General features: G+C 33.8%; 1 protein-coding gene across 1 annotated transcript in view; it reads left to right on the top strand.

Annotated features, from left to right (window-relative positions):
* Window positions 1-7,213: 7,213 nt before the first annotated feature.
* The window catches only part of LOC123668667 (potassium channel subfamily T member 2), a 102,906-nt gene continuing 97,405 nt past the window's right edge, over window positions 7,214-12,714 (top strand). The window contains exon 1 of the mRNA XM_045602377.1: window positions 7,214-7,419. Within this exon, the coding sequence (XP_045458333.1) occupies window positions 7,214-7,419 (206 nt within the window). The remainder of the gene's footprint in view (window positions 7,420-12,714) is intronic.

Raw genomic sequence — 12,714 nt, 5'->3', positions numbered from 1 at the left:
TGGTTCACTTGTTCGGAAGTTGTGCGCGTAGATACATATATTCCAGCAATTCCTTTTTATTTATGTAGAAGAATATTTAATAATGTATACTTAAGAGCCATTTCACAATTTTACGCTCTGCAAGTTTAGGTAAATTTGGTCGCATCGCGCGAGTCGTACGAGCCGCGCGATCTTTGTGCTAGTACGTATAGTGTGACAACCAAAAGACCATCGTGATCATTTTCTGATGTATAATAAAAATTATAACTATGGTATAAAATGTTTTTTACATAATTAATTTGTTAAAAATTTCAAGTATGTTATATAACAACAATCAATAAATTTAAAATAAAATTAAAAAAATCAATTTTATGAAACAATTTTTTTAAATTGATTTAGTTTTTTTCAGTTTACGAATGAATCTAATATTTACGATATGAATAAAAAAGCATTTAATGACATCGACACCGACAAACATATTAATTAACAAATAACAAGACAAACAGATTGAAATGCCTATTTTTATTGATAGTGTGAGAAAAGAAAATTAAATTATACATTTGTTTACAGAAATTATCATTATATTATTTTACAGTCATTTTCGTAATATGTTTATTTTATTTATATTTTATTATGAAAGTATCAAATGCGTTTTATCCGCTATCACAACAGGCGCTTGGCGCGTGTGAGCGAAAGAGACGGCTGCGCAGAGTTTGGCGTGGACCTTACCTCTAAGAGCGCTAGCGCTCGACTGATTTACCGGGCTTGATGCGTGGCAATATATACTATCTTTTTATTATTTAATATAAAATGTATTAAAAATAATTACATCTTTTAATTATTTTTTTTGTATTCCTTAATGATGTAAGTTTACTTTGATGAAGATAGTTCGTTAAAATTTCTTAGTTTTCTAAGAGAAATATCGCTTTTAAAATTGTACTTATTTGGAAAATATTCGTAACTTTAAATTTTTTTTATCGTTTAATAGAGATACAAATGGAATAAAAATCTATGATAGTGGACAACAAAATTATATTCCACATATTATGATATTTTTTTAAAATGGTTCCAACGTAGAGGTTATTGAAAAGTAGGACTTCAAAGTATACATTGCGACCGTTTACCCAGGGAGGAGGCTGATGAAAAGGTTAATAATTTTATACACATAATATAAATCAAAATTCAGATCTGACTATGGACTACAACAAAGGTTGCTCTATTATATTTCAAGAATATAAATTACATTATTGCATCCAACACTGAGATTAACGACGTCAAAATATTACAATTTCGCGGATTGTTACCGATTTTTGTGAAATGGCTCTTAAGTAAAAAGTCCATATAGTTTTATTAAATAATACAGACCCGTAGTGGGAATGGAGAGATCAAGTCCTAGTCTGGGTCGCCAAAAAAATGTTCCTGGAATGGCACCCTGCAGCGAATAATATTATCAATTTGATAATGTCATACACAATTTTAGTAATACATTTTATAATTTTCAAACATATAGTTCATACTTCGTTATTTCACTAAGGCCCTAATAATATAGTAATAACCATAGAAGTAGTGGTTAACGTGCACAAATTTACCGGCGGCTTAACGTGCTCTCCGAGACACGGTGGGGAGACCCACAAGGACTAACAACCAGACCGGTAATAAAAATCTGCATATTAATTAATACGTGAAGTAAAAACTTTGTACCCCTTTTTACGAAAATTGCGCGGACGGAGGAGTATGAATTTTGCACACTTATAGTTTATATTGAGAAGGAGAGCAGAATGCTAATATATATATATTTTTAATTATGAATAAAATACATCAAATTAATAAAAAAAATATTACACACACTACCATGTATTTGACACACGCATTTATAATCTTTCGTTTATTGTTAGTATGTGGTTAAATTATGGTTGAGTTTCGACCACTGGGCGACCACTAGTAGTCGTTAGTAAAGGTGAGTTTCCAAGTCCAATCTCGTTATCAATTTCAAGAAAAGTTGTTGCTTATTAGTATTATTATTGATATTATTTTTATTTACAGTTTATATATTTCGTATATTAATCAATTGATGCGTTCAGAAACTCATTCATTAAGGAAATATTTTGTACAGATAAAAAAAATACTAACCTTTATAAAAGGGAACGTCATGGTGGAAATAAACAGAAATATTTTTATATCCATCATTAAAATATATTTTACTTAACACTCGTGCAGATGTTACATGCAGACTTTTACTGGCGCGAATTGTGACTGACGGCTAACGATGTCAAATACATTTCACTGCTTATGTTATGGATGGATTAAATTCCAAAGTGCAGGAAATCGATTTATAACAAGATACTTCTCTGTACAAAACGATAAACACAAACATTTTTTCACATAAAAGATATACAGGATATAGCTGAGGTAGGGCACAGCAGGAAATTCTACAAAATATGGAGCAGCCCGACTGGGGTAGTACTTCGTTCTTACAGAAGATCACAGCTAAATAAAATAGGTGACCAGAATAATCAGAGCAAGGTGACCAGAGCTCCTCGCGGGAATTGGGGATAGGGTCGGCAACGCGATTGCGATGCTTCTGGTGTTTGCAGACGTCTACTACTAGCTACGTAGTTTACTACGATAATCGCTTACAATTAGGTGCGCCGTATGCTTGTTTGACGACCTAGCTATATAAAAAAGGTAGGTCCTAGTTTTTGTATCGAAAACCTGAATTGGATCAAAAGTCTGTAACTCTATTCAATTTTACACTAATATAAAATATTTTATTGCATTATTATTAATATTTTTTTAATAAATTGCCCATAATATTTTAAAATGGTTGTATATTTATGTAAATAACTATATGCACTTGAAAAAAACAGATATTTTAAAATCACAGACACACTTCAATTTGATTGTGGCTGTTCCGCTAGCGATTGCAGGTTCGATACCCATTTCCATCCATATATCCATTGTATAGTATAGGTATCCATTTGTATTGGGCATAGATGTTTTCCGTGGCCTGGGCGTTTGTGCTTGTGTATTGTGTGTGTTTTCGGAGCCCCGACATAGAATAAATTCCTATTTAATCCTGTTGAGTCTGAACTATTGCGTTTATAGTTATTTATTTATAATAATTTTAACTACCAAAAATCCTAGAGGAGGCCGTTGAGTGTGAGGCGTTTGTTTATTTATTTATTTTGATATACTCGTATTACTCGTGATGATTGTTGAACAACAATCTGACTTCTTCCAGTGATCTTCAAGCTAAGCTGGATAGACTTGTCGATTGGTGAGTTGGTAGGAATGGTACTCGTATGTCTCTTAACCCTAACAAATGTAATTTTGTTAAATTTACTAGAAAATTCGTATTTACTTTTAAATTACTTCTATTAATTCAATTTGTGAATACGGTGATTTGATTCGTGGTTTTATCGGTCGATCCCGACCAGCCGATTGCCCTGCACCTGAGCTATTACAACTTTATTGACAATTGCAAAATTTACCTTCGTATTCTAACGACATTGTAGCCATTTTTTCATTGCCTAAAAACAGGGATAAAACGTCATTTTATAAAAATGAATCCTAGCTATATCGATTGATTTTCCTTGAAATCCCCTGCATACTAAATTTCATGAAAATCGTTGGAGCCGTTTCCGAGATTCAGATTATATATGTACAAGAATCGCTCGTTTAATAGTACTAGATTGATGTTAAGTTACAATCTGTAAAATATATATAATATGTAAGTTCCGTAAAATAATTTATTTATGGAAATTATAATTTATTATGGGACCAAAATTTAAGAGAAAAAGAAGAGTTTAAGAAATATACCTACATATGTAAGAAGACTTATTATTAATTTAAAGTCTAGAAGTAGATAATTGTGTTTGCTAGCAAACGAAAAAAAAACCGACTTCAATTACATCGACAAGTAATACAACGTAGGTAGACGAAAAAATAGTCAAGTCAATACGCATTATCAAAGATTACTCCAAAAGTTTTAATCAGATCTCGGTGAAATTTAAATGTGACCACATGATAAACGCCGGCTTTCGATTAAATAAAAAATAATTAAAATCGGTACACCCAGTAAAAAAATTTGCAGATTTTCGAAAGTTACCCTCGATTTCTCTGGGATCCCATCATCAGATCCTGGTTTCCTTATCATGGTACCAAACTAGGGATATCTTCTTTCCAACAAAAAAATAATTATCAAAATCGGTTCATAAACGACGGAGTTATCCCCGAACATACATAAAAAATATATATACCGCCGAATTGAGTAACCTTCTCCTTTTTTTGAAGTCGGTTAAAAAAACATACTCTTCCGTCTAGTTCAAACAATTTTTTTAATTACCAAAACAAGTGTAATGGTCAAACCATATTGGGTAAAATATATTGACAAAATATTTATTGTAAGCTATATAATATATGTATATATAATCGAATTGCTACTACGAATGTAAGCTTGTTTATAGCTATTACTACTCTGATGGCCATCGAATACTTTTTCAACTTCAAGCAGTAAGAGAAACAGTCACTTTACGTCACTCGTAACGAGAGCGACCTTTGCGTCAAGCGATTTGTTCATAAATAGCTTCTAATAATACTTTTATCAACGTGCACAGCGCGGCGGTGCTTATGAATTATTTCTAGACTCTTCGTGCTTGAAGTAGGTGGAATATGAGAATATTTTATTATATGAGATCTAAATAACTAGTTATATTTATAAGATTATTCCTTGCAAAAATGAAGAACGACATTTTAGAGAAAAACAATTAAACAAGAATCAACATCTATGAAATTTTAAACTGACCACATGATAAACATTGGCTTTCGATTAAATTAAAAACCATCAAAATCGGTACACCGAGTAAAAAGTTATGCCGATTTTCGAGGAATTCCATCGTTTTCTCTGGGATCCCATCATCAGATCCTAGTTTCCTTATCGTGGTACCACACTTAGGATATCTACTTTCCAACAAAATTTTTTTATTAAAATCGGTTCATATATACGGTCGAATTGAGTAACCTCCTTTTTTGAAGTCGATTAAAAATATAAAAAAATTCTCTGTGTACAGCAATAACACATAACAAAATTTGTTGCTAAAATAATAACTAAAATATAATAAATCACGTTTAATGGTATAAACTATTTATTACCTTATGTCGCGATCAGGTAAAACAATCAGTAAAGAAAATAAATTACTTTTTTAATCTAATTTATTATCTAGTTATTTATATAAGTAGGTATATTATAGGTCAGCAGCGACTTTGGACACAACTAAACTTCAAACAAGACTCCATCACACAAGAAACTAAGATCATAATACCTTTACAGATTATTCGAAACATGGTAAAGACGAAGATATAATAATATATTTGTGACTTGAAACACAGAAAAGACAGATTAAAGCTATACGTATTATATAGACGACGTATGTATGTCAAAGTATTTATTTATAAATGCTCAAACATGCAAAATAAATTATTCTTAGTGTAGTGTGAAATCAAATTGCAGAGGACAAAAGTGAACTTTTTACTGTAGTTCGACTTTAATCTTAGTATATAAACGATATACTATATGTCTAGCTTACAATGAAAATGAATCTGGAATAACATGTAACCACAGTGTAAAGACTTACAAAAGTCTAAAATGGCGTTTGAAGGCTCGCTAAATGCCGCTTTACGTTATTGCTACAGGGTTGTTACAATATACATATTTAATTACATATCCAGTTTTAAATTTACATATTTTAGTGCGTGAGTTTTTGCCTACATATATCCATGATAATTATTTATAGAAACATTTGGTCAAAGAATACAAATACACTTAATTTACTAATAGTGTCGCTTTGGTGTTACATAATTCACAAAACTCAAAATAACAATAAAATTTAAGGTTTAGCAATGTTAGTAAAAGACACAAATAAAATTTTACAAATTCAAATACTAATAACAGCCCTGATGGAAATAGCTTAATAATAGTAAAGTTTTCTAAGAAGATCGACTTGAGTTTTAATATACACTTTATGGATGGTTTTGAACAAAAAGGACAACAAGACGTTTAAGAAAAGGGGTTAGGGATATTCTTCGCGCAAAATGTCCTATCAGAGCGGTCTTACAGGCAATTTCATTTGTTTATTGCGACTGTGAAACTTAATGAACATGACAAGCAAACATGTGTAATACTAGTTTCTACAGTTAATTTTTTAACAATTTGATACTTTTACAGAAGTTAAAGAATATATAAAGGAATTGCGGTGTGTATCTTAACGAAATCTAAGACTCGATTACAATTTATAACAATAAGCGTTAGACTAAATGTCCAATCATCTAACTTTTAAGACAACAAATTTGATTGTTTTCCTTTACATCCTAAGAAATAGCGCTATATTTTTAAAGTGACTGAAACATGAACTAACAGGAAAAGAGCCATGCGGCGAGGAAAATCGATCGGTGTTCAGTCCCCACCCTTACCCATCTGCGCGCACTTCATGTTTAAACTATCTTTGCTCACTTCACGTCCTTTACTTCATGTATGAAGCGTAGTATCTATACGCATTTTTGTTTAGCTAACCCCATTAACAAAGATCTGACACTCGAAGGTCAGTCAAGCAATAGTATTTTGTCGACAGCTTTCTCTCTATTGTCGGTCCTATACTAAACCTGATAAAACACCAACACGTGTGTTTCGTTTAGCTAACTGAAAAACCTTGAATCGTGGCACAACAGTAGTACTAAGAGTGTGATGCTTTGATTTGTAATTTTGTGGTTTACATTGTTGTGAGTTTAAAAATAAATCAAATTCTAGAATATCATTTTATTTTCATTAAACAGTTCATATAACTATGAATAAGTAATCTTTTAAAACTGTTCTTCTCTTTGTGGAATCCATTTGTTGTGAAGTGAAATCGAAGACAATTAAAAATCGAGGGTTGCAGCTAAACTCGGTAACCAAAACAGCACCACGCATAACATCACCACGTTTCGTCACAGCAAGCTGCGTTACTCAAACCACTTTCCCTCAAGAGGGTCGCCGTTAAGGGTACGCGAGCAGTCAGTCAAAGCAGCGTCATTGAGCCGCATAGAAAGCGGGTCACGGGCGGGCGCGGGCAACGAGTGCGGAGGTGGCGCGCCCGCCGGCGGCGGCGTCCGCCCTGGCTACGGCTATGAAGCACTCTCAGCGGCCAGTGACGGAAGCGACCAGGATCTCGACGAGGCCCCCGAGTACGCCCCATTTGAGATGGAGCTATCTGGCGGAGGAGAGTCGGCCGAAGGTCCTTCATCACGGGGCTCGACTAAAGTTAACTTTCCTCCCGATGTTGAGCTGGAACGTCGTCCGACAGGCACATTCGCGGGAGCGGCAGCTGCAGCATTTCATCGAGGTCGCGGTCGCTCAATGAGTGCCTGGAGCGACATAAGTCGCTCTAGCATCCGTTTTGAAGAAAGGTAAGTAACCTACTAGTTTTACTAATTGTGAAACACTTTTTTGCATTCCATAGGGACGATACGTCGGAAGGGCTACAAACATGCGATAGAGGTTTTGTTTATAGGAAAAACGTGCGTTAAATGACTAAACCATACAATTAACGTAAGAAGGTGACCGTAGTGAAGGGGCAGCAACTTTTTTAGATCAAGGGTCTACTTATACTTACCATTTTTCATTAACAAATGCAATAAACGTACATCATAAACATGGCGGGCATCGAATACACAGAGCACGCCTGCCGCGATGCGGCATGCGCAGTGAAGCGCGGTGGGAAATAACTCTAGATGCAAGAGTAGGTTGGATATATATGTATATACCTATATTTAACTTGTAAAGAGTTACTTTTAAGGATGTAAAGAATTGTTGCAGTAGAAGATCCAAACCTAAATCGACATTCGACATCGAGACGCACGTGATGGGAACCCTAATATAAGAAAGTGTGCATTCTTATTAAATTTTAATGAAATGCATATAATATATATATATATTTATTTTATATAATAACTCTTATTATATATAAAATAAAAATATTATATATAATAACTACCGGAAATATATCATGAACAATGGAACTCCAGACATATGCCGAGCTTGTCATAAGCCTGGAGAATCCATTAAACATGTTGTTTCCGGTTGTAGTTATCTTGCTAACGGTGAGTACTTGCACAGACATAACCAAGTAGTCAGGATTATCCACCGATAACTTGCCATTCGATACGGCCTCGTTGAAATTGAGTTGCCTTATTATTGGTTTAGCCCTACGCCATTTCTTGAAAATGGTCATGCATTGCTCTACTCAGTAGTAGTAGTAGAGTCTACTGGGATCGGTCTAGTGTCACTGACAGGTTTATTGCAGCCAATAAACTTGATATAGTGCTAGTAGATCAATCAGCGCGCCGAACAACTATTGTTGACATAACAGTTCCACATGACGAAAAACTCGTAAAGACGGAAAAATAAAAATTAAGTAAATATTTAGACCTTGCCCACGAGATTACCGGCATGTGGAATGTGGACTCAACAATAATTGTTCCTATTTTTGTGTCGGTCAATGGTCTATTAGCAAAGATTTTCGACCAACACTTTAAGAAACTCTCGCTTGATGGTTAGATCACCAACGCGCCTGCCCAGCGTGGTGACTATGGGCAAAACACATGAGTTCACGTTATTTGTGGCGTAAACTTGTGGAGGCCTATGTCCAGCAGTGGACTGTATAGGCTGTAATGATGATGGTTAGATCAAGGGTCAGATTCAAAAGACAGTGTTGCTTGAAACGGCCCGCATTGTGAAGAGGTTCCGCAGCCTGGAACCTTAACTACCGGCGGCCTGGGCCTCAACCTGTCACCGGAGGACAACTATTTTTATATTTTTAAATATTTTATTTTTCTTTTTTTAAAAATATATTTAAAAATGTAACAATAAGGGTATATCGACGGGTGCAAATTAAAAAGAGTTATATACAAAACAGCAACTTTTCAGGAAAGCGCAAAATAGGAAAAAGTGCTCCCATTTTGTCAATTTCAAACCAAATTTGTTGAATTTTTCATCACTGCTATATTTTTTATAAAGACAAACAATTGTATATGTCATTTCTTCTAATTATGTTTAACTTACGAGATATTGCAGTTGTCTGCCTCTACATTGTGAAAGTTAAAAAAAAAGTTACAAAAATATCATACATACGAAGAAAGATGTACAAAGGCGGTCTTATCGCTATGAGCGATTTCTTCCAAACAACCTTAGAGGACAGGGCGTAGATAATGAGAAGCGGTAGGGAAGTGTACAAAGAGTTGATAAAGAATTGGCATGGAGTTTACAACTATATGATATAAAAATAAGTAAATGTACTACATATACACATAATATACTTACATATATACAAACACATATACATATACTTGTATATATATTTATAAGGGTGGTACACAGCACAGACAAAATTATAAAACAAACAAGAATGAAATATAATCAAAAATCGATGGTCGTAATTGGCTTTTTGATTTTTACATTTTTTTATAAATTTTACTATGGGGCTATAACCTATATTTATTATTATAAACCTACCTTCACTAAAAATAAAATAAAATAAAGCAACTATACTTAAAAACTAGCATTTGGCTTTTATTGTCATACATTTGTCCATTGTTACAAATTTTAATTCGTAAAATGACGACTCGAAAGGGTTTTTGAAACCTATTCGAATAAAGATGTTTTTTATTTTGATTTTTCAGAGATAAATTATATTAACATACAGGGTTCTTCACTTTTTTCTTCATCATCAACCAAATTGACTCGAAAACAAATTTGCACTTAACTACTCGTTAGTAGTTTGGAACTTACGGTAATTAGTTATGTAATATCGGTATATATTGCCTGTTTTTTTTTAACAAACGAGTACCAAAATTTTTAACTGCGTTGTTATTTGTCCACGTAATCGACATAGAGTCCGTTTCACACAAACGCTGTAATTACATGCACGCTCAGTTGACTCAGCGACTACCTACGCGTATCACGTGTTTTAAAGTAAGCGAACCAGACGATATTTCGTTATAACCAGATGAAATTATTTGTGCATGTGTCATGGCGGACATGTTTCCTGGAGTTAAGCTTACTAAGCTCCCTATGCAATCTAGAGATAATTAAATTAATATGTCGACCACTTTCGTGTTTTGCCGGATAGTCATATTTCGGACCATGTTTCTTAATAAGGTCCTGATCATAGACCTCTTTTTTGTATACATAAATTCATACTGCCGCTATTTATATTGCGACAATTTTTAACTCTTCATCGTAATTTGATTCTGTATATCACCTTTAATTTTATTTTTTATTGATTTTTTTCTTATCTATACAAATAAATAAAATTGGAGTGTCTGTTTGTAATATTAAAATAACCGCTTTTTACTAAATGCATATGAATATACACGGTACATATACACGGTACATATAGCAAAATAACATTTTTTAAAATTTTTTGTCTGTCTGTCTGTTTGTTCCGGCTAATCTCTAAAACGGCTGGACCGATTTTGACGGGACTTTCACTGGCAGATAGCTGATGTAGTAAGGAGTAACTTTAGGCTACTTTTATTTTAGAATTTATTTGTTTTATGTATCGAACTAAACAATAACTTTTTTGTTAAATTTCACGCGGACGAATTCGCGGGCACAGCTAGTTGTATATATAGAATACTACAGTAATTAAGCCAGTTACATATACATATAAATAAAATTGTAGTGTCTATAATATTATAATAACCACTTTGAACTAAATTCATATGTATACACGGGACATATACCAAAATAACATTTTTTTGTCTGTCTGTATGTCTGCCTGTTTGTTCCGGCTAATTTCTGAAACGGCTGGACTGATTTTGGCGGGACTTTCACTGGCAGATAGCTAATGTAATAAGTAGTAAATTAAGCAACTTTTATTTTAATTTTTTTATAACTCTGCGAACTAAACAATATATATACAGAAAAATCCTAGCTGTTAAATCGAAAAATAGAGGCAACGAACTTATACTTCTTCGTTACGATAAGTACCTGAGTCTTATGAGTGGCAAAGCGTAATATGTTTTCCAAGCCCCATTCAGACGGTATAGACCTCTCCATAGACCTCTCCATCTCCTCTCCTCTCTGAGTGACATGCAGTCGGTGGGCTAGCTTCACCGTCAAGTTCTCCGTCTCGGCTCCGTTTGTCATGACTTGAACACCTTGGTCTTGAGTCATTGTGGCAAGAATATAACCACAGATGTAACGCAGCTTTCCAAATGATTCCCAGCCCAGTTGGTCTACATAGGATGAAGTGTGATTAACGCACCGCGGCGTCACTGGCCACGTCCGACGCATCAAAGAGAAAGGCGGGGAACGGAGAACAAAATACTATGTCAGACTTGCGGGAAGGCTTTTAAAGATAAAGATTGCCTACAAGAACATGAAAAAATTCATACCGGGGAGAAACTTCGCTACATAATACCTACCGACAGAGCGCCTGTCTTTAGGTACAAACATAATTGTGTTTGCTCGCAAACGAAAAAAAAACCGACTTCAATTACATCGTGGTAATACAACGTAGATCAACGAAAAAATAAGTAACATAATAAACATCAGCTTTCGATTAAATTAAAATTTATCAAAATTATGCGGAAAGTTATGCGGTATATATAATACAAGGTAGGTCGACGAAAAAAGCGTCAAGTAAAAACGCATTATTAGATATAACTCGAAAAGTAGTTATTAGATCTCAAATAAATTTAAACGGGACCAAATGACACACCCCACCTTTCGATTAAAAAAAATTGTCGAAATCGGTCCATCCAGTCAAAAGTTCTGAAGTAACATACATTAAAAAAAAATACAGTCGAATTGAGAACCTCCTCCTTTTTTAGAAGTCGGTTAAAAAGTGCAGAGATGCAACAAAATACAACAAACAAAACAAAAGCGGTTTAATATTAACAACAAGCAAAAGTGTATTATTGTTTATATTAAACCGCAATAAATAAAGTATTATTATCTCATATACTCGTACAGATTAAAGGAGTACGATTTATATCAAAAAACAGTGCCAAGCAAAAGCTCTAAGGCATTATCACGCATATACAGACAAGTAAAATACATTTCATGGTGAACATACATGAAATGATAGAGAAGAGCAATAATAAATAGTATACTCGACTTTTGAATATCGAAATGAATATACTGTGTGTATTTTAATGTTCACTTATCTATCTTCCAGACGATTTTCAAGCTTAACAATTATTCCCACCCCAAAAGTTGCAAGTCGCTACACAACATGACCTCATTTTCATATTCTGCTAACCTAAATATTTAAGTGTACTCACAAACTCGTCGTCTAATTTATCCGTACAGCTATCCAAAAGATTGCCATAATATTTGAAGAACTTTATAATTTGTATTTCCTTGCTATGACGTCATGAAATAATCATGATACTATTCCTAGCATACGAAGTAGCATGGACTCAAAACTGTATCATAATAGACCAAAACCGACTCAGACTTTTGTTTATATATTTGCACATAATCACTCTATAATAATTTTACTTCCAGAAAAGACGACGACAAATAAAAATTTTTTAACTATTTGAAATGATATAACTGAGGTAGGGCAGGAAATATTTTGCTCAAAACTTTGAGCATCCCAATTGGGGAAGTTCCTCGACTTTTCAGAAGATCTCAAATTAATAATATTGCTTTAAAGCAGTGTTGGGTTTCTGTGGTGAGTAAAGTGACTAGAG

Source organism: Melitaea cinxia, chromosome Z (assembly GCF_905220565.1).
Source record: "Melitaea cinxia chromosome Z, ilMelCinx1.1, whole genome shotgun sequence".
NCBI classification, from domain to species: domain Eukaryota; kingdom Metazoa; phylum Arthropoda; class Insecta; order Lepidoptera; family Nymphalidae; genus Melitaea; species Melitaea cinxia.
The sequence above is the reverse complement of the archived record's forward strand: the minus strand, read 5'-3'. Positions and strand labels throughout refer to the sequence as shown.